Consider the following 21,390-nt stretch of genomic DNA (forward strand, 5'->3'; position numbering starts at 1 on the left):
CCTCAGTTCTGGGAATTCCCCAAAGTCTTAACTCATTTCAGCATTAACTCAAAAGTCCACAGTAAAATGTCTCATCTAAGACAAGGCAAGTCCCTTCTGCCTATGAGCCTGTAAAATCAAAAACAAGTTAGTTACTTCTTAGATACAATGGGGTTACAGGAATTGGGTAAATACACTCATTCCAAATAAGAGGAATTGGCCAAATCAAAGGGGCTACAGATCTCATGCAAGTCTGAAATCCAGCAAGGCTGTATAATCTTAAGGCTCCAAAATAATCTTGACTCCATGTCTTACATCTAGGTCACACTGATGTAAGATGTGGGCTCCCACAACCTTGGGAAGCTCCACCTCTGTGGCATTCCAGGGTACAGCCCCCTTTCTGGCTGCTTTCACTGGCTGGCACTGGATGTCTACAGTTTTTCCAGGCACAAGGTGCAAACTGTTGGTGGATCTACCATTCTGGGGTCTGGAGGATGGTGGTCTTCTTCTCACAGCTCCACTAGGCAGTGTCCCAGTGGGGACTCTGTGTGTGGATTCCCAACCTACATTTCCCTTCCACACTGCCCTAGCAGAGGTTCTCCATAAGGGCTCTGCCCATGTAGCACACCTCTGCCTGGACATCCAGGCATTTTCATACATCCTCTGAAATCCAGGAAGAGGTTCCTAAACCTCAGTTCTTAACTTCTGTGCATCCACAGGCCCAACACCATGTGTAAGCCACCAAGGCTTGGGGCTTGCACTCTCTGAAGCAATGGTCTGAACTGTATGTTGGCCCCTTTAGAAACAGCTGGGATGCAGGGCAGCAAGTCCTGAGACTACATAAAGTAGCAAGGCCCTGGGCCCAGCCCATGAAACCAGTTTTCCTCCCAGGACTCAGGGCTTTGTGATAGGAGGGGCTACCTCTGACATGCCCTGGAGCCATTTTCCCCATTGTTTTGGCAATTAACATTTTGCTCCTCATTACTGATGCAAATTTCTGCAGCCAGTTTGAATTTCTTCTCAGAAAATAGGTTTCTCTTTTCCATCATCAGGCTACAAATTTTCTGAACTTTTATTCTCTGCTTTTCTTTTAAACCTAAGTTCTAATTCCAAACCATATCTTTATGAATGAATAAAACTAAATGCTTTTGAGAGAACCAAGTCACCTCTTGAAAGTTTTGCTGTTTAGAAATTTCTTCCACCAGATACCCTAAATAATCTCTCTCAAGTTCAAAGTTACACAGATCTCTATGTCAGGGAAAAAATGTCACCAGTCTCTTTGCTAAAGCATAGCAAGAATCACTTTTGCTCTAGTTCCCAGTAAGTTCCTCATCTCCACACGAGGCCACCTCAGCCTGGACTTTTTCATTCATATCACTATCAGCATTTTGGTCAAAGCCATTCAACAAGTCTCTATGAAGTTCCACACTTTCCCACATTTTCCTATCTTCTTCTGAGCCCTCCAAACTGTTCCAACCCCTGCCTGTTACCCAGTTCCAAAGTCGCTTCCACATTTTTGGGTATCTTTACAGCAGTGCCCACTCCTCATACCAACTGACTTTTTTAGTCTATTCTCACACTGCTACTAAAGACATACTCAAGACTGGGTAATTTATAATGAAAAAGAGGTTTAATGGACTCACAGTTCCACATGACTGGGGAGCCCTCACAGTCATGGCAGAAGGTGACGGAGGAGCAAAGGCACATCTTACGTGGTGACAGGCAAGAGACCATGTGCAGGGGAATTGCCCTTTATAAAACCATCATATCTCATGACACTCACCCACTATCACAAGAACAGCATTGGAAAAACCCACCCACATTACTCAATTAACTCCCACTGCATTCTTCCTATGACAAATGGAGATGATGGGAGCTACAATTCTAGATGAGATTTGGATGGGGACACAGCCAAAACACATCAATATCATAAGCAGATAGCTAATGACGAATTCTGTCTAGTTATTTATCATTCTTGGTGACTTCAGTGTCTACACGAATGCTCCATCCAACACCCTGGCCTCTCAGTTCCTTGACTTGCCTCCAAGAATCTTTTCATCCACCCTACACCAATAGTTTCCTTATTCTCACTTCCTTAATCATTCCCTTGTCATAACTACAGCCTAGCCCCTGATTAGCATTTATCCAATACAATTTCCAAACTGGCATATCTGTCACACTAAGACCACCACTTATTGACCTTGTCACTTTTTCTTTATACATCAAAACTCTCATATCCTCAATTCCTGCCCATAGTTCACTTTTAGCATTCTTTGTAAAAATGCTTCATTCTCTCAACCCCCAGTCCCCACTAGCATGTAAGTTCTAAGTGAACTTACATGACTTCTTTTCTGTATTGTTCAATGCAGCAGCTCCTGGACTCATAAAGGTACCCAAGAATAAAGTAGGTGCTCGAGTAACTATTTGTCATAAAAATGAATGAATCCTGGCTCCCTGGTTTCTCAAATTCTTGGAATAGTAAGCCCTGCATGTCTTTTTTCCCCTAAGAAGAGAAGAGAAAACAAAACAAAACACAAAACAACCAATCCCCACCCCCAAAACAACTCAAACAAACCCTGTGTGCCAGATGTACTGTATTTATCATTGGTCAACCAAGAAACTTGACTTTCTAGTAAGTGTATGTGTATGTATTAGAGTAAGAGTAATAAATAAGAAGTGATTTATGCCTGTTATGAGCCTATGATTTCAGAGGGACTATGGAATTTTGGGAGTGATAAAGGGAAATTCTAAGACACACACTTTGGAAATTTTTCATTGCATCTTGGTTTGATAGAACAAAAAGAGCCATGTCCTGCTGAACCAGCTGATTCCGGCTGTGAGAACTATAAATAGCAGAGTGGAAATACAGTGCTCCTTGTGGCAGGATCCAAGAAGGAATTGATATATCTGCTGTTCTCACTTGAATGACTTTACAAGACATTAGTGGAGTTAACAGGCTAATTACATCCCTTCATTGAGTCTCCCCTGGAGTCAAGTTGCTCACCCTGCAATCCTATACCAGATACATGTACATGAAAATAGCAAACAAGGAAATTGGCATATCCAAGCCAAAATCAACTCCTTCAGTGTCCCATGGCCTTCTGATGGTCCATAGTTTGTATTTAATTCTTTGCCACATAACAGTCTCTTAGATTGGGCCATCGCCAAGTTCTGGAGAGGGGAAAAATACTATACATATAATTCTGTAACATATTATTTAGGGTGTCACACATGGGCTATTGGTCTCAAAAAACAGACCTATGTTAAGAGGGAGTGAGGGAAAATTATAAGGAAAAACAGTTTGGAACAGGGGCAGAAGTGAAAAGCTGTCAGGGTTAGACGATTAAAGACTACTAGGTATCATCCTCCTAAGATTGTACCTGACAATCTTTGGTTGTAATCCCAGTCACTCATTATGTAATCTTGGACAAATGATCTAAACTCTTTAGAGCTTAGCATACTAAAGTTTACTGAAGTATAGTGGGCATATATAGTATTCCATGTAAGTATATATACTTACAAATAACCAGAGGTGATAGACAAAATATTTAACAACTAGAACAACACAGTCATCAGTCATCAGAAGGGATGGTGATGGAAGCCCGGGGCAGTGCCCTGAAGGACCTCTCCTGGGCCAGGAGTTAGCACTTCAGTTTCTGGGTCAAGGGAGGGAGCAGGTGGGGAATGAGGGGGAGATTGGAAAAGGGGCTGGAGTAGCAGGAAAGTTCAGGCATGAGCTCTTCATCAGCCCATACACTGAAATACAACTGATATGACCAGACCAGTGTATGTGGATTAAACATGAGCCCTGTATAGGCTATACTGTGTGTAGTGTATGAATGTGTATGTATATATGTGTGTACATATACACTCTTCACATATATATATATGCTTTAGGTTGCATGAGTATATTAGTATAGTACTTAGTAATGTTGGTAATAGTCTCAAACACAAATGATCCTATCCAACCCCAAGGATTTCTAGGTTGATTTGGGAAGCAGTAGATAGTAGAGGTTTAAGAGTATGAATTCTGTAGTCAAATGGCTGAGATTCAAATCTTGACTGTGCAGCTCACTAATGGTCATTTTGGTTGCCTTTCTAATATGCATTCTTCATTCCCTTAATCATTTCAATTTTCAATTGGGTATTTTCACTTCCCTGTAACACACACATTCATGCACACATGCACACACGTGCATGTGCGTGCGTGCGCATGCCCACACACACACACACTGTATTTTATGTGCTTTGGGAAACCTGCTCCACCCTGATTGTAGGGAAGGATTATGTGAGTCAGGTCTAAGTTAGAGTTATCCCATCCCACAGGCCCTGTTATTGGTTCAGGGATGGGCTGATGACCCAATTTAAGCCACTGAGTATCAGAAAGAGTTACGCTGTGGGCTTCTGAGGAAAAAGCTTCCTTGCTGTCCTGGGGAAAGTTTTGAGAAGGAGTGTGATTCTTTAGATTTAAAGAATTTAGCATGCAGCCCTGGGCAGCAGGCAGCTTTCTTGCAATCACAGGGAGGAAAAAGCTGAGGATGAAGTGACCACATGGAAAGGAGAGAAGAGAATGAAAAAAAAACCAGTTAATTGGTGATACTCTTGAGTTGTTCAATCAAGATACCCTCTAAGTCCAGCACACATCTGGGTGTTCTGATTTTATAAGATAATAAATCTCTTTATTGTTTAAACCATTATGAGGTTTTCTGTTGAGAACAAAACCATGTCAGTAATAAAACTTTCTGAGACTCAGCCTTCTGCATCTGTAACTGAGGACAATAATCATATTTACTTTATAGAGTTGTAATGATTTAGTTAAATGGCACATATAAAACTCGTAGTATAGTATTCCCCCCTTATCTGCAGTTTTGCTTTGTTACCCACAGTCAACTGTGGTCCAAAAACAGGTAAGTATGGTACAATCAGATGCTTTGAGAGAGGGACTGCATTCATACGCTTTTACTCCAGTGTATTGTTATAATCGTTGTATTATTAGTTATTGTTCATCTCTTACTCTATGAATCACATTTTATCACAGGTATGTACAAAAAGGAAAAAACATAGTATATATGGGTTTGGAAATATCTGCAGTTTCAGGCATCCACTGGGGGTCTTGAATGTATCCCTCATGCATCAAGGGGGACTACTGTGTAGTATCTGGCACACAGTAATTGTTCAACTAACTTCCAGAAAACATCGAACGAATACTTAGGAAGTGTCCAGTGTAAGAAGAGCTAGATAGTGAGAAACTGATAAGCTGAGGATGTTAAATGATGAATCAATGTTTTCAATTATTGAACCATTGTGACAGCATCATGATGACAGATTTCATTTATTGCAGTATTTGAGAAACCAAGCTAAGCCCTTTTTATACTTTATTCCACACTATCCTCAAACAACTTTATGAACCACATACAATTATTATCCCTATTTCATAGATGGGACCACAGTGGCACACAAATCTGATGTTACTATTCCACTGTTATTCACTACTATGGAAAAAGTCAAGACTCCATGTTTATCTGATATCAGGGTTAATATTCAAAACACTTAAAAATGGCACAAACACAAATCAGAATGGGACATGGACCAGTAAGAATGGCCGCCATCCATAAATTACCAGTACAACAGTACTAGTGGGTGGTTACTGAGTGGAAGCTCTGCCTGACTGCACACTTAGTAAAACTCCAACAGGCAGCAACAGAGACATAAGGCTATTTGTGAACCAACAGAAGAACGTTCTAATGATTACGCATGTCTGAAAATGAACTACTTTATGTGGTAGTGACTATCCCGTCCCTGAGGTATGATGATTCCTTGTTAGGGAGACTGCAGAAGAAATTCTGCCTTTAGATGAAGGTAGGGCTTGCCAACCTCCAAATTACTCCTCACTTCTAATTTCCTATGGCTTTGTAATGGCCCATAGTTATTTCACAATTATCTGGAAAATCACAGTGTGGCTTCCATTTATTAAGCACTCCTGATTTTGCAGGCATTATCACAGGAGCTGCTCATATTTTTCCTGCTTTCTTATATATAATGCTATTATACCTATTTAACAAAATTTAAAGAAATTCAGTTTATTAATTTGCCTAAAGTCATACAGCTCACAAATTGATCCCTGATGTAACTATTCCAAAGCCTCTTAATCTCGCTAACATACCACACTCTGCTTTTTAGTGAGATGATTATTCTTTCTTAATGTTTGCATTATATAAGAATGTATAATGATTTGGGTGATGATGTATCCTGGAGTATGAGAAGGAACAGTAAGTTTTTCCCACAGCTTATTGCAAAGAAGATAACTCAAAGCAAATGGGTATCATAAATTAATATACATGAGTAGCTAGAATGTATTGAATGTTTTTATGTAAGACTGTATATTCATTAGAATATATCTTCACCACAGCCTGTGAAGTATGTATAGCTATCTTCATTTTACGGATAAAACAAATGAGGTTGAGAGATGCTGAGTGTCTTACCCAAGTTGCCCGTCTTGTAACTGGCAGAGCCACTATGTAACTCAAATGCTGCTGTCCATTGCTGGTGATAAACACTATGCAAATAGCCTCACTGTCAACATGTGAATATTACAGTGGAAAACTGCATAACAAGGTTTGAGCAAATAAAATATCTTCATATTATGTCTTAAAAGGATATAAAACTATATGCATTATATATATATATATCTGTACCATTGTACAGATGCTCCCCAACTTACAATGGGTTACGCCCTGATAAACCCATTGTAAGCTGAAAATATTGTAAGTCAAAAATGTGTCTATTTCACCTAACCTACCAAACATCATAGCTCTAAGAGGACTAAAACCATAGTTTTATACGTCAAAGCTCTTTTCAGAGCTCTGTGTCCAACATGCATAATTGATCAATGTTACATGTTAAATAACTAAACCTGAAAGAATAAAGCTTAAGCTTTATATTATAATGTATTCTGGGCAAAGTAAAATTGAACTTGGACCAAATCACAGGTTGCATATTAACGAAACCCTTAACCTTATAGAAATTATTAAAAGCTCTGCCTGTCTAGTTAAATGTTAACCTGTACACAAGCAGTTCTCTTTGCCTTTTCACATGGGTTTTCACAAATGGGTGGCTTTGTGTGAGAAACACAATTGCAAAGCCCTTTTGAAACTGCTTGATGCCTACAACACAAAGAAGGCAGATTCTCCTGTTTTCACAATGTGTAATTCATGCTCATTCATTATTCGGTAGCTCGGGAGCAGGTGCTGAATAGAACACATCAACCTAATACCCTCATTACTGCACTGCCGTTTTGTTTTGAGGCTCAAGTGGCCCTTCTGCTATGAGAGTTAGAAAAAGAGAACATTTGCAAGGGCTTGTGGTCTACTGAAAAGAAGATTTACCAAAACAAAAAGAAAGGGCATTTTCTTAATGCCCACAGATGATAGCCTAAAACCAAAGTCTATTATTCCACTGCAACAAACAGAAACTATTATCAACACACTGAAAGAAAGCCAGCATCAAACAGAACACACACAATGTAAGTAATCACATAATTTTTAGACTTTAAGTTTTCTCATACTTGGACATGTAGCTTTGGTAAAATGGAAAAGATTTAACTTTCCTAATAGATATATAAAAGCAAAACAAAACACCTTGAGCAAGAGAAATGGTATAAAAAAGCCACAGATACTGAAAATATCTTCCCAAACCTGAAATACAAAAGTAAGCAAAGATAGTCTCTGGCAACATTAAAATAGGTTACCATATACTAAAGCCATTGGACTTGACTTACTGAATATTCTCTTGGATTACTTTAATTTAACAAACAATACTAACAAGTTTTGCCACTTGGTCTTCTATCCCATAATGTATTGTAAGCAGCATGTTAGGAGTGAGGACAGAAGGTGCTCTGAGTAGCACCTACTAGAGAAGCAAAGATGAAAATATTAGCAGCAAAGAAAACAATAAAAATGTATTTACTACATTCATTTGTTAGAGCTGCTGTCACAAAGTATGACAAACAGTGGCTTGAAGAACACAGAAACTTATTTTCTCACAGTTCTGGAGGTAGAAAGTCCAAAATCAAGATGCCAGCAGGGCCCATGCTTCTTCTGAAACCTCACAAGGAAACTCCTCCCAGGTATCTTGCAGCTTCTATGGGTTTGCTGTCAATCTCTGGCATTCCTTGGCTGATGGACCCATCACATCAATCCCCCATCTTCACCTGTCATCCTCCCTGTGCCTCTCTATATCCACATCATCTTCACTCTATGTACGTTCCTCTGTGTCCAAAGTTCCTCTTTTCATAAGGACACCAGTCATACTGGATTAGGGCCTACACTAGTGGCCTCATTCTAACTTGACTATCTGGGTAAAAACCCTCTTTCCAAAAAAGATCACAGTCTGAGGCACTGGAGGTTAGGAATTCAACAAATCTTTTTGAGGGAGCACAATTTAACATATAGTACCTACCCACTAAAATATGTATCTAAGGTGAAGTTTTATGCCATTGGGTAAACAGCACTGAACAGCTCATCTGATCTTGAGGATATCTTATTATTGTAAGAGTGAAAGTAAGGGCATCTATATTTAGAACAGGGCCTTTGAAGACAGTAATTCTACATTTGAATCTGGTCCCCATATACTGACTGTATATTGGCATGTTGCTTATTCCCCTCACAGCATTGTTGATTATGAAGTTAGGTGGTGTGTGGAACCTGCCAATTAGCACAGTACCCAGTTCTTGGTATAAGCAATGAGTGATAGCTCCTGTTAAGTCATTAAAAAAGTGACATAGGTACTTTGTAGTATAAATTAAATAGTTAAAAAACTCTGATGAGCTGAAAGAAATAAATACTTCCAGGAATTAGAAAAGCATCTCTCCAGATGACTCATTCCCACATGCTTCAGAAACCTGAGGTGTCACTGTGTTGGCGAATTTATTTATTAGGAGCTTACCTGTCACTCAGCGATCATTGACTACAATGACTAGCTGCAGAAAGTTCTTATTTTTTCCTATAAATTATCATCTCAAGAAAATAAAATGTGACTGCTAAGATAGTACAGTGTGTGAGAATGAGACACAAAGGTGACATTCCAGCCCAGATCTCTGCCTGAAATAAACTAAAGACCTCAGTTAAAACAAACATAATTTTGGCCCACAACCGAATTGCAAACAAGACATTGACTGGTAAATGTGCTAATAGCCATTTATCACAAGTCACTATCACAGCCTCTCTAGACAGGTCACTACAGTTGGGCAGCCTTCTGGGAGGGGAACGAGTGTGTGGTAGAGCAGAGGAACAATGAGGAGGTCATACTTGGAAGAGCAGCCTATCAGGGTAGAGAGGAAATCATCCTAGAGTCTTAGATATAAAAGAATCATTTCTGATCACTTGTTGAAACCTTCTCACTTCTTCCTTGACAGAGAAGTTCAGGGCTATATTTAAGGTCATAGAAGAAATTGGTATCGAACTGTGATGCAGTGCAACTTCTTTAGAGGAAATGTGGTGAACAGACTGTACGGTGACCCCAGGATTCCCAGCTTTGGGTGTTCACACCCTTGCATAATTTCCAGCCCCTCAGCATGGGCTGGTTCTATGGTTTGTTTCCACCTGACATTACATGGCAGATGTGATGGTCTCACTTCTGTGACTGAGTTATGTTACGATGTTATACATCATTATTCAAGTATATGTACTCTGTTGTCTTGCTAGCCAACTCACTCTACAGTATTCTTCTCCTTGTTAAATTTGAAGAAAGTAGCCACCACGAGTCCTACAGCCACAAGGAAATACCTTCTGCCAGCATCCTGACTGAGCTTGGAAGTGGATGCTTGCCCAGTTCAGCCTCCAGAAGAGAACCCAGTTCTGGCTGGCACCTTAATGGCAGCTGTGCCGAGAATCCAACTAGACTGTGCCCAGACCCCTAACCCAAAGAAACTGTGAGCTGATAAAGGTATGTTCTTTCTGGTCACTGGGTCTGTGGGAATTGGTTACACAGCATACAAAACTAATCCAGCATAGTGGAAAGGTAGCTCAGAACCCCACAAGCTGTGGACGCACAGAGGAATGTGTGGAATAAATTGAGAACTTGCTGAAGGTGACATCCTCCACAGCAACCTTTACCTTCTGCACTCTCCCAGTGGTTACATGTACATACTGTCCTCATTCATTTGTTCAGTCATTGAATTATCCAGCAAGCACTCTAGTTTAGACCCAGTGCAAGTTGCTGGAGATTAAAACATAAGTGAGGTGTAGTATCCACCCATGAGGGCTTAAGTATAGGAGAGGCTTAAGTATAGGCTTAAGTATAGGTATATATATACCTTAAGTATATATATACCCAATGGCATAAAACAGCTTTTTATATAGAATATCATGGTCCAGAGGCTACAATTAGAGATATAACCATGAGCATTGGGAAGATGCAGCTAAGCATACTCTGTGTGTGTGTGCGGGCGTGTGCGTGTGTGTGCACACACGCACGTGCACATGCATGCAAGCACACATGCATAGCTCGGGATATGCACATAACAGCTTTCATTCTTTATGGCACATGCCACAACATTTGATGTTAATGTTGAAGTGTTTACTTGACTATTTTTCACACTATGATATTAACAACTTCACATGACAGGGGGATTGTCTTGTTCCCCATGGGAGCCTGGCATTCAGAACACTGGCAAATAGGTACTCAAGAAATAATTTTTGAATAAATACTTGGACTAGAAGCATTATTCCTAAGATTTTTTTCTTCACTGTCAAGTTACTGATTTCTAGAAGAATGATAGGAACTTCCCATAAGCAGCTACTCCAGCCCAAGAGGTCATGTGTGAGAAATAATTTCTATCTACATCTTATACAGTCCCTAAAATGAATCTGGCATCAGTTATTGGTTCCAATGAATACAGCAAAGAAAGCAAAGGTGATAAATAAAAATACTACCATCCTGTGTTTTTCTAGACAGTCATACATTTTATTTCTCTTCAACATTTCGGTACTCAATAGGAGATGAAATGTTTGCAGCTCTCTCTGTAGTACTGCAATTACTGGCACCAATTGCTCTAATTAGATTTTTATCTCATTCCTATAAAAATTTAGAAAACAGTGAGTTATAACCTCATTATAGTGGGGGGTAATTCCCAGAGGGGAAAACAATCAACCATCCACTCAAATGGCATTTTGACCCAAGATGACTTACTATTTAATTGTCCCATACAATCCATCTCATTAGTTTAAATTCATAATTGAGTCTTCTTTAAGATCTGACAAGGGAGTAAACAGAAATTTGTCTTTGGAATATAATATTAAATAATTGCTTTCCACCAGATTGTTCATTGGAGAGGCTGTGGCAATCAACACATAAAATAGTACTAACCCTGTAGAAGAGATTGTAATGAGTTTTGTTTTCCTTATTTTTTAAATACAAGCAAATAATCACTTTGTCCATAATTTAAAGCATTTATTTGCAGATTTCAAGTAAGCAAAAGAGAGTATTATACTTCAAACTGGCCATTCTTTGGAAACTAAAGCTGTACTCACACAAAAAGTTTGACTTCTTGACTAATAAGAAAGTTGTCTAATTGCACAATTTAAACCTAATGGTTATTATGCAACCCTGTGTCTTTAACAACTATAGAAAAGAAAGATTCTGAAATTGAAGAGAACTAGCTGAATATTCTACGTATTTGAGAAACGACCAAAAGTGCAAGTCCATGGATTTTTAAACATCCACAAAATAAAACTCCATTTATGTCTTAATGGGGATGTATGGCAGAAACAGATCTTACAGTTTTTTTTAAAAAACATCACTACACTAGACATTTCTGGCAGAAAAGCTGAAGTGAAAACAGAATTTTACAAAGAACCCCTTCTATGTTAACTCGGGGAAACAAGTGGAGACTTCCATCCATTGAACTCCTCTTGCTAGGCTAGACTTCCTGTGTGCTTTGGCTGTTAAAAGTCCCCTTTACATCCTCAGAGCTCTCATGAAACTTGTTTTCTTACTCCAAACCACCTTCTCTGAAGTACTTGTCTTTCTCACACAATTTAGCTTCCAGTTTTAGGCTGTTCTCTGTATGAGCTCTCATGAAACTTGTTTTGTGACTCCACACCATCTTCTCTGAAGTACTTGTCTTTCTCACACAATTTAGCTTCCAGTTTTAGGCTGTTCTCTGTCTGTCTGTTCCACATGTGCCACTTCCGTCTGTAGGTGCCTGAGGCAGGTGGCCATGCATACGTGTCCTGTGCTCTCCTCAGAGCTGCAGCCACGCTGAACATCTGCAGGCTGGAGAGTGGTGAAGAGCTCTGCATTTCCTAAACATGATGCTTTCCCCACTTACTAGCCATGCAACCACGGGCAAGTAATTTTTCAGAACCAGAGTTTCATTGACGGTGAAATGGGGACAAAGCACCATCAACCTCCTGGAGCTATGGGAAGACTGAAATAACTCATAACAAGTGCTTAGCAGGCAGCCTGGTACCCAGGAAGCCCTAAGCAAACAGCAGCCTACTGCTGCTCCTACTTCCATGTATTGCTGACTGTTTATGGGTAATTTTGAATCTTCTACCATGTCCAAAGGCAAAATGTAGATTTTAATCTAAAAGTAGGAAGTCACGTGTTTTACATCTTCAGTTTTATGCAGATGGCCTCTCCTTGTCCGGGAGATCTACTGTACTTTCACTGATGCTTTTTTTCATTCTCACTTTTAATTTGTAGGAACTCAGCATGTATTTTACAATCTAATCTTTCTAAGTAACTAAAAGGTGTTTTGTTATCTTGAAGTCAAATACAACATGAATCATGCTGATTCTTTTGAAGAAGGAGATTTTAAAAAGAATCACAGTATTCAGAAGCCTACATCTCTTCTGTATTGCTTTTTGCATTCTCTGGCCCAGGAACCCTAGTCTCAGAATGCTAGAATTATTATCATTTAAATGTCTTAGACAAGGGGATCACTGCTTTTTTTTTACCATGTACATTTTTTAAAAAGCTATTTGACACCATTTCAAATTGATATCTGGTATTCTGAGAGCAGAAAATCCTGGTTAATCAGAACACTGTCAGAATTAAAACATCTATTTGAAGCTGGGCATGGTGGCTCACATCTGTAATCCCAGAGTTTTGGGAGGCTGAGGCGGGAGGATTGCTTGAGCCCAGGAGTTCAAGGCCAGCCTAGGTAATATAGGGAGACCCTTTCTCTACAAAAAAAAATAAAAAACCAAAAAACACTGCCTTGAAAAGCCTTAATGATGTTGACATAGGTCCTGAATTGCCTAGATTATTGATGGCTTTTGACTCTTCCCAGTGCCATTATTAATATTAATAGCATCCCCTTTATCTCTCAGAGTATCTTGGTTTGGATGATAAATTACATGATTAATGTAAAGACCAAGGTACAAGTAGGTCTGAGACCTTTGGATTTAATATCTTATATTTTAATCTTTCCTGTTTGTAAGCCTGAACTTCTGGTCAATCAGGCATTCATGTGGCTCATATTTTTTTTTCACATACAATGAAAAGCAAAACATGCAGAGTTCACAATTTTGTAAAGAAGACAAATGAATTAATTACACACCAAAATGTCACAACTCCTCAGAAGAGGTACAAAAGGGTATGAGAGCCTGTAAAATATAACATCTGGGAGGTGGGGGGAGAGGTGCATAGAGGCTACAGAAATGCACCTGAATAGTTTTTGATGCCAGAAGAATGTCATCTCAACTTAACACTGCACTCAAAATGTCATCCTGTTTGCCTTCCATACATTTACCATGGTGAGGAGACATTTCAGTACAAGAAGGCCCTTCTGAGGACGAGAACTAAGTAATAACTGGGCGTGATTGAAGGGCAAAAATCCAGAAAGTTAATCCTTGGTTTATGATTTAAGTGGCAAAATGATGATGATGATGAGAGAAAAAGAGAGGGAAAGAACAGAAAAACAGTATTTGGTGTTAGTAAGCTCCTTGGGGAAAAATTGTATCAAGATTTTTTGTAGCTTTTCCCTCCTGAATTCCTCTTGGAACACAGTTCTAAACACATGGCGAAAATGCTCAGAGAACTGGTCTTTTGATGACCAAGAACATGAAGCCTAAAGACAGAAGGGACAGAACCCAATTTCAAACAGGAAAAGGAGAGAGAGTGAAAAGGCTCTCAGGCCATGCTGGTTTCTCAAGGTCACTGCCTTCTTTCTGATATCTGTGATGTCACAACCAAGATAGGCTGTGGTTGGCAATTTTTGGGAGAATGAATGAGCATGAAAGTTTTGAGAGGGACTCCATAGACTAACAAGTATGAAGAGTTTCTCCTCAGAAAGAGTTACGAGGGAGCAGTAAACCAGTATAGGAAGATGAGTTCTTGAGAACAGGATTTCTAGTTATTGAAAAAACACCAGGTGTGCAAATTCACTTCTGAGATCCTATGTGATTAACCGGTCTGCTTTCATTTATCTGGTGCCTGAAGAGCACACTTCCAATACAAACAGGCCCTTCCAAAGAAGGAACATTAAATAAAAACTAAATGTAGAGGGCCAAGGCCGAACAAAATAAAAATAAAAATAAATAAAAGAACTGGCCTGTGGTACCTGGCACAGAGAATCTATAAATTCTGATGCTTCATCTTCACCTATAGGCTCTGTACTCATCAAGATAAATTATAGGCTGAGTACAGTGGCTCACTCCTGTAATCCCAGCATTTTGGGAGGCTGAAACAGGAGGACCACTTGAGGTCAAAAGTTGGAGACCAGACTGCACAACATGGTGAAACCTCATCTCTATATATAAAAAAAAAGAATATAAATAAAGGTTTAAAAAAATAAATTAGAGGTCAATGGCAACTGATGGTGGTCAAATATTTTATCTAGCCAACATTTTACTAATTGAGACATAATTGTACTTAAAATCTCAGCAAATTCTTCAAGGATTAGAGATGACAGCAGCAGAGTCATATGTACTGATTTTTCATTTAATGATGTATAATCAATGCATATATTTCACATGTGTAAGTAATGTGAATTGGTATCATAGAATTCTGACTTTGAGGTCAGAGAGATCTAGGTTTAAATCCTGGCTACACTATTTGTTAGCTGTTTGTCCTTGGCAAATCTTTGACACAGTTTGTTTATCTGTGTAATGGGAATATTATAATGAAATGTGGAATCTTTGCTGAGTTTTCAGGATTTAATAAACTAACGTACATAAAGTACCTAGGAGTGCCTGGCACATAGTAAGTCATCAACCAGTAAGCAGTAGTTGTTTTAAAGTTGATTAGTAGATGTTTTGATGTTTGATATGCTTACAATTCTTATAAGTAAATCTGGGTGATAATTTAATGTAGACAAGCCATGATTTTTTCATATGTAATTCTAGTCTAATTATATCTGCTCTGATCATTTATCTCAGGTTATTTCAGAGATCAAATTAGATACTATATATAAAATCATCATTAAAACTACAAATTTCTTTACTATAAAGTATTATCCTTTTCTGTATATTATCTCTATAGTTTTATGGATTCTTATGTTATTTGTATGTCTTTATTTACTACAAATACTCTAAATGCAGAAGCTATTGCTTCCTCTACCTCCATTTGCAGTACATACATTAGGGATTAATTTAATATAGACTGCAGGACAACGAATATTAGAAAGACTCAAATTTTTTTCCTAAGAAGTTTCTTTCTTTTCATTCTATTTCTTTCCCTACATGTGCAACCTCCATTTAATTATTTATTTAATATTTATTAGGTTTCTATATGCCACCTTTTCTCCTCTTTGTCTAAGCTTAGTTATAAAATAGTACCAAAATTCATTGATTGTGATCTTGCTGTTTACTGTGACCTTGGGCAAATTAAGCTCTAGGTGTTCAGTCTTTTAAAAAATCTACAAAATGAGGACAATCAACCTACCTCAGGGTACTGTTGCAAGAATTAATGAGGATTAAATGTCATGTTCCACAAGAATTTACTGAATTAGCCAGTTGTGGATTCTCTCCTTGCATTACGTTCATGGCGGTCACCTTGGACTTGACTGACCTGTGAATGATGCGCTGGCTCTGCAGGTAGTCCAGGGCCATGACCAGCTCGCAAATGAAGAGCTTCACTGTTTCTTCCTTGAAGCGGACGTTCTGCTGCAGGTGATAACGCAGGTCTCCACCCAGCAGGAGGTCCACCACCATGAACATGTCTTCCTCATCTTGGAAGGAATACCTGGAATTGCATTAGCAGAGAAAACTTATCAAATATATTTACACATTAAAGAGTCTCAGAGGCAAATGAGACCCGACAGAACAGAGCAGAGTGTTCCTGAGCTAAGAGCTCAGACTTTGGGAGTAGGTGGTCTATCCCTAGCTCTATCACCTTAGGCTTTTAGTTTCCTCATGTGTCACATGATAATAATAAGCACATTTGATCACCCTGATGAACAAACGGGGTAATTATAATACTTATTGTCATGCTTGACTTATAGTAAGCACTCAATAACTATTTGTTCATATGGTGATAAAACACAGAAAATGAAACGAACCCAAGTTATCCATTTATTGCTAATGGTTGTATCCTAACTGTATATTGCAGAAGGCCCATAAAACATGGGTTATGGGAACTTGAACCATTCTCATGCCCATTTTTCTATACTAACAACATCATTGCCCAGCAACATTATAACAAATCATGTCCCACATTAATGACAAGGAAAACATATAAGAAGGGCAATGAAGAAGTAAGCATACAGTACAAGGAAGTAATTCACTCTGTCTTTGGGATGGGGAAGTAATGGAAAGCTTCTCAGTAGAGGTAAAACCAGAGCTCAATTTTGAGGAATGATGATCACAGTAATAACTAAAAAATAACGCTAACATCTCCTGATGTTTATACTGAGTGACTTTGTGGGCTCTGACACACTCTGCAAGTGCAACCCCAGTCTTTCCTCATGATGTTGGTCCCACGCTCCCATTCACATGAGGAAATGCACAAAGTTAAACACCTGACAAATGGTAGTGCCAAACGTTCTCCAGGTGCCAAAGTAAAATTTGAAAAATACCAGAGAAAAATAGGATGCATGCAAGCACAGACTTGGGAAAGGACCTAGTGCAAGTGGGGAAAGAAGAATAGCTTGGATTTGCTGGAGTAACAGGTATGAGGGGGAAGCTTGCGTCTGGAGAAGGTGGCAGAGGCCAGATCCCATAACAGAACCCTGTGCATGCATCTGCAGTGACCCCCAGTCACTGAAGTAGGCAGGATCAGACATTGGGGAGTGCAGGGATGAGGAATTAGAAGAGGAAATGAGACACAGAGAGTAGAATTGTCCTCAGCTGTGTAAAGAGGAAATGAGACAGAGTAGAACTGGCCTCTGGTGTGTACAAACAGTAGCTTGTAAAAATGCATTCCTACCTCTGTGATGTATTTTGTTTCCCTCAAAGCACAGCCATGATTTCTAGACACAGTCAAGTTTTCTGTGTGAACACTGCTTTGACACGTTTCTTTAGACATAACGTCACGGAGATCACATTTTAAAGTTTCATGTGAATCAAAGAATTAACTGCCTGCAAGCAGTGCCCAGGGATGCACATTACTTCCTTGTGACAAATTATTTGCTGAGGAAATAGATGTAAAATATCAATGATGGGAGAAATGCACTTAGTACATTTTCTTCTTTATAATTATCATTGTGCTAAAGGAGAAAAGGGATACTTACACCAGAAAAAAAGAAATTCAATGAAGCATTAATCTGAGGTGGTAACATTCTAATGAGCATTAATAGCACCTGATAGTTCAATAAATTCTGTTTATCACCAAAGACTGATTTACACAGAATATGTCTTGGAAAAATTAAGCTCTGTCTAACAGAAACTCAAAAAATGCTTTGTAAAAGCCTGAGAAATGTATGTTTGGTATTGCCTTTTGGGAGATACTATTCTTCATCTCAATGCAATGACTGGCTGGTCATCTCTGCCACTGGTGTATTGGGCACGAGGAAAGTTCCTTGGTTCTAGGCAATGTGGTACATAAGCCTTCCAACTGCAGCAACACACATTATATTCACCGTGTTTTACAGGCCATTCAGTAAACAATATTGAACTGGTGAAACTGTTCATGGCTGAGACCTGCTGTACCTCAGGCTGTTCTCCGCTAAGGTAATAGAAAGAATGATTGATTGTGGGATGTAAGCAAGGCCTTTTGGGATGAGTGGCAGATGGGATAGGGATAATGAGGTGTATGAGGGTTTGGTACCAAAAGTCAGGAGAAGAGAGTACTAATCATAAACATAATTAGATGCCAGTGCAAACCACCTACTCAGACCTGGTTAGCATACAGAGCAGACGTGATTCACTCCCTGCTGTTGACTACGTTAGGCTGCCAGGTGTAGTTCAGAAACCTGGTAACAGACCAGTGGACTCTTCTCCTACTATTCCATTTAACTCCAAGGGAGCAGAATATATTTCTTAAAATCAGCCTGAATGAATATTTTTACTGGGACTTGGGTTAAGCTGTCTTTATTCATTAAGCTGTTTTTATTCAAAGAACAAAGTGATAAAGGTGCCAGTTGTGGCAAGTTAATAACAGTGTTCGAATGTGCAGGGGATTATCAATCAAAGACAGAAGAGGCCCAGGCAAGAGGCAACATGTTTCCCTTGGCCAGTAGAAATATAAGTTTATTTAATCATAGAGGCACGTTTGGCTCTTAAAAATCATCTTTCTCCTTTGGCACATCAGAGCTAAAACTCTCCATCTCAGATTCTTAATTCTCAGAGGGAGAGAAGATAAATATTTTATTATCCAGAACTATGCCCAGTAAAATATGTGAACATAAAACAATTGGGCAATATCTAGAATATTCAATGTCGTATCATCTGATTTTTGAAAATGAGTAAGAGCTTCCTTGTACCTCAACCATTCATCACAGCCTCACTATAGCATTTCTACAACTTTCTTTGGTGGGATATCATGGCTTATTTATTTCTTAGTTGACAGCTCCAAAATTAACAAGTCTGGTCCCAGTGCATTTGAAATTCATTGCAAAGTGTGCTCAGTAAGGAAGAAAACTAATAAAAGATCACCACCCTATTCCAACCCTACTCCATTATGCTTGACCCAGACCATTGCAATAGGCTATTCATAGCTCTGTCTGCGTAATCTTGGACCTCTTCAATCCATTCTCTACTTTGCAGTTATATTTTTACAATGTGAGTTTTATCATGTCATCCAGGCTCAAGATAACCTTCACCTCTTTCCATGGTCTACAGAAACCTATGAGGTCTGGCCCTGTTTATTTTTCCAGCTTTATCTTGAAGATCTTTTCCTTCCATTCTCCAACTAGCAATTCAGGCCCCCTTCAGCCTTAGAAACTTGTGATATGGTGTGACCTGTGCCTGCACTCATGATGCTGTCCAGTACCTGCTTATATTCTTTTCACCTTTCAAGTCTCAGCTCAAGTGTCACTTCTCACAGAAACCTTTTCCAACACTCCATATTAAATGTGGTTCCCCTGTTACACGCAATGCCATATGCTTACACAGAATTTATCAAAGTTTGAAAATATTTTCCTGTATGCTTTTGGATTAACTTCTTTCATTCCCAATATATCTCAGGATGCATGCTTGCTTTTACTCACCATTGGTGCCTCAATACTTGTACACTGCGTGGAATACAGATTGAACAAATAGCAATAGAATACATAATCAATGAATCAAAAGAGAAAGGAAAAAAGCGAGGTTAAAACACAAGCTTTGGGTGGGCTCTGATGTAAATGCTCTAGATTCTATGTTTAGAAATTAGCATGGTTACCAAATAAGCCAAAAGAGTCACTTAGTTGGGAGTCAAGGTAAATGGTAAAGAAGTAAAAAGAAAAAAGAAAGTCACTCACATGCTTGAAGCTGCCTTACAGGGGCCATCTTGAAATAAATCTGACTCTGAGGGTTGGGAAGAGATCTAAAATATTCTACAATGCAGTGTTTTTCAAATTGTGAGTCAAATTCCTTGAAGGAGTTGTGAAATCAGTTTGGTTGAATGTGATGAGCATTTTTTAAAAAGAAGTAAAATAGATCGAATAACATAGGATAAATGCTATTAACATAAAGTTAAACATTATGAGATTTTTTATGAATATAATGTATCTCTGTGAGTAGACCTACTGGGTTATGATGAAAAACATTATTTCTTGTTATGGGCTGCAGTCAAAAAAGCTTGAAAACCATGATAGTAGGGGAACCTACTTCCTATTGCGGAACTGTTGCACCAAATCCTCATTCTGATGCTACCCCAGCAAGGGTCCATTCTGAGCAAGGAAAAGCAAGAGAACATTGTCCTAGAACCTAAAATGATAGAACACTTCATTGTGTTTTTCTGACTCTGAACAGGGAGTGCTCACAGCAGGCTTTTCACGGCTTACGCAAAGCATTAGCCCTTGTTAGAAGAGATCCCTCAGGAATAGCAAGGAGGAGGTTAGGGTACACTGTCCTATTCATTAAGTACAAATTTACATTTTAAAACCTTTCTTTAGAGCAATGACCCATCATATTTTTCTTCTTATAGCTCTGGAATAATTTTTCAAGGTGTACCTAGTGTGAAGTTCATTTTTTAACAACGAGTATTATGCACCTAATTCATTCACCATAACAATACAGCAAACCCACGGTTTCCAAAGGCAGATTTCAACAGTCTATAAAAGCAGTACTCAGTTGTGGCCGGGCGCGGTGGCTCACGCCTGTAATCCCAGTACTTTGGGAGGCCAAGGTGGGCAGATCACGAGGTCAGGAGATCGAGACCATCCTGGCTAACACTGTGAGCCATCTCTACTAAAAATACAAAAAATTAGCCAGGGTGGTGGCGGGCGCCTGTAGTCCCAGCTACTAAAGAGGCTGAGGCAGGAGAATCACCCGGGAGGTGGAGTTTGCCGTGAGCCAAGATCGCGCCGTTGCATCCAGCCTGGACGATAGAGCGAGACTCCATCTCAAAAAAGAAAAAAGAAAAAAAATACCCAGTTGTGTTTTTGTTTTTTAACTGAATACCGCAATGTGACAATCTAAGGCAAAAGAAAGGTTAATGGCTTGGATAACACTGGAACCAAGCTGAGACAACACCCTAAATTCTCTCTGTATAAGTTTAGAGGGAGGCAATTTACAACCTAAGCAAGTATGTCATGACTTTTAGTCATTAATGGATCATTATGTGAGCATTTCCACCAAAGCTTGATGAGAGCCACTGTTGGTAAGGACATGGAGAAATGGGTATCTTGTATACCCTGGATGGTAATTTGGTGAAGCCTCTTTTTGAGGACAATTCAAAAATATCCTTTAAAAAGCACATAGATTTGGCCTGTAATTTCTTTTTTTTTTTTTTTTTTTGAGACAGGGTCTCACTGTGTCATCTCATCCAGGCAGTCATAGCTCACTGTAGCCTTGACATCCCAAGTTCAAATGACCCTCCCACCTC

General features: G+C 39.1%; 1 protein-coding gene across 3 annotated transcripts in view; it reads right to left on the reverse strand.

The window, feature by feature from the left end:
* LOC105466916 (serine/threonine kinase 32A) overlaps positions 1-21,390 on the reverse strand; it is a 150,441-nt gene that overhangs the window by 46,790 nt on the left and 82,261 nt on the right. For all 3 annotated transcript variants that reach the window (XM_011716113.3, XM_011716112.2, XM_071098253.1), the window contains one exon: positions 15,994-16,167. In XM_011716113.3, coding sequence (XP_011714415.1) covers positions 15,994-16,167 — 174 coding nt within the window. The remainder of the gene's footprint in view (positions 1-15,993; positions 16,168-21,390) is intronic.

The sequence above is a fragment of the Macaca nemestrina genome, chromosome 6 (genome assembly GCF_043159975.1).
Source record: "Macaca nemestrina isolate mMacNem1 chromosome 6, mMacNem.hap1, whole genome shotgun sequence".
Taxonomy (NCBI): domain Eukaryota; kingdom Metazoa; phylum Chordata; class Mammalia; order Primates; family Cercopithecidae; genus Macaca; species Macaca nemestrina.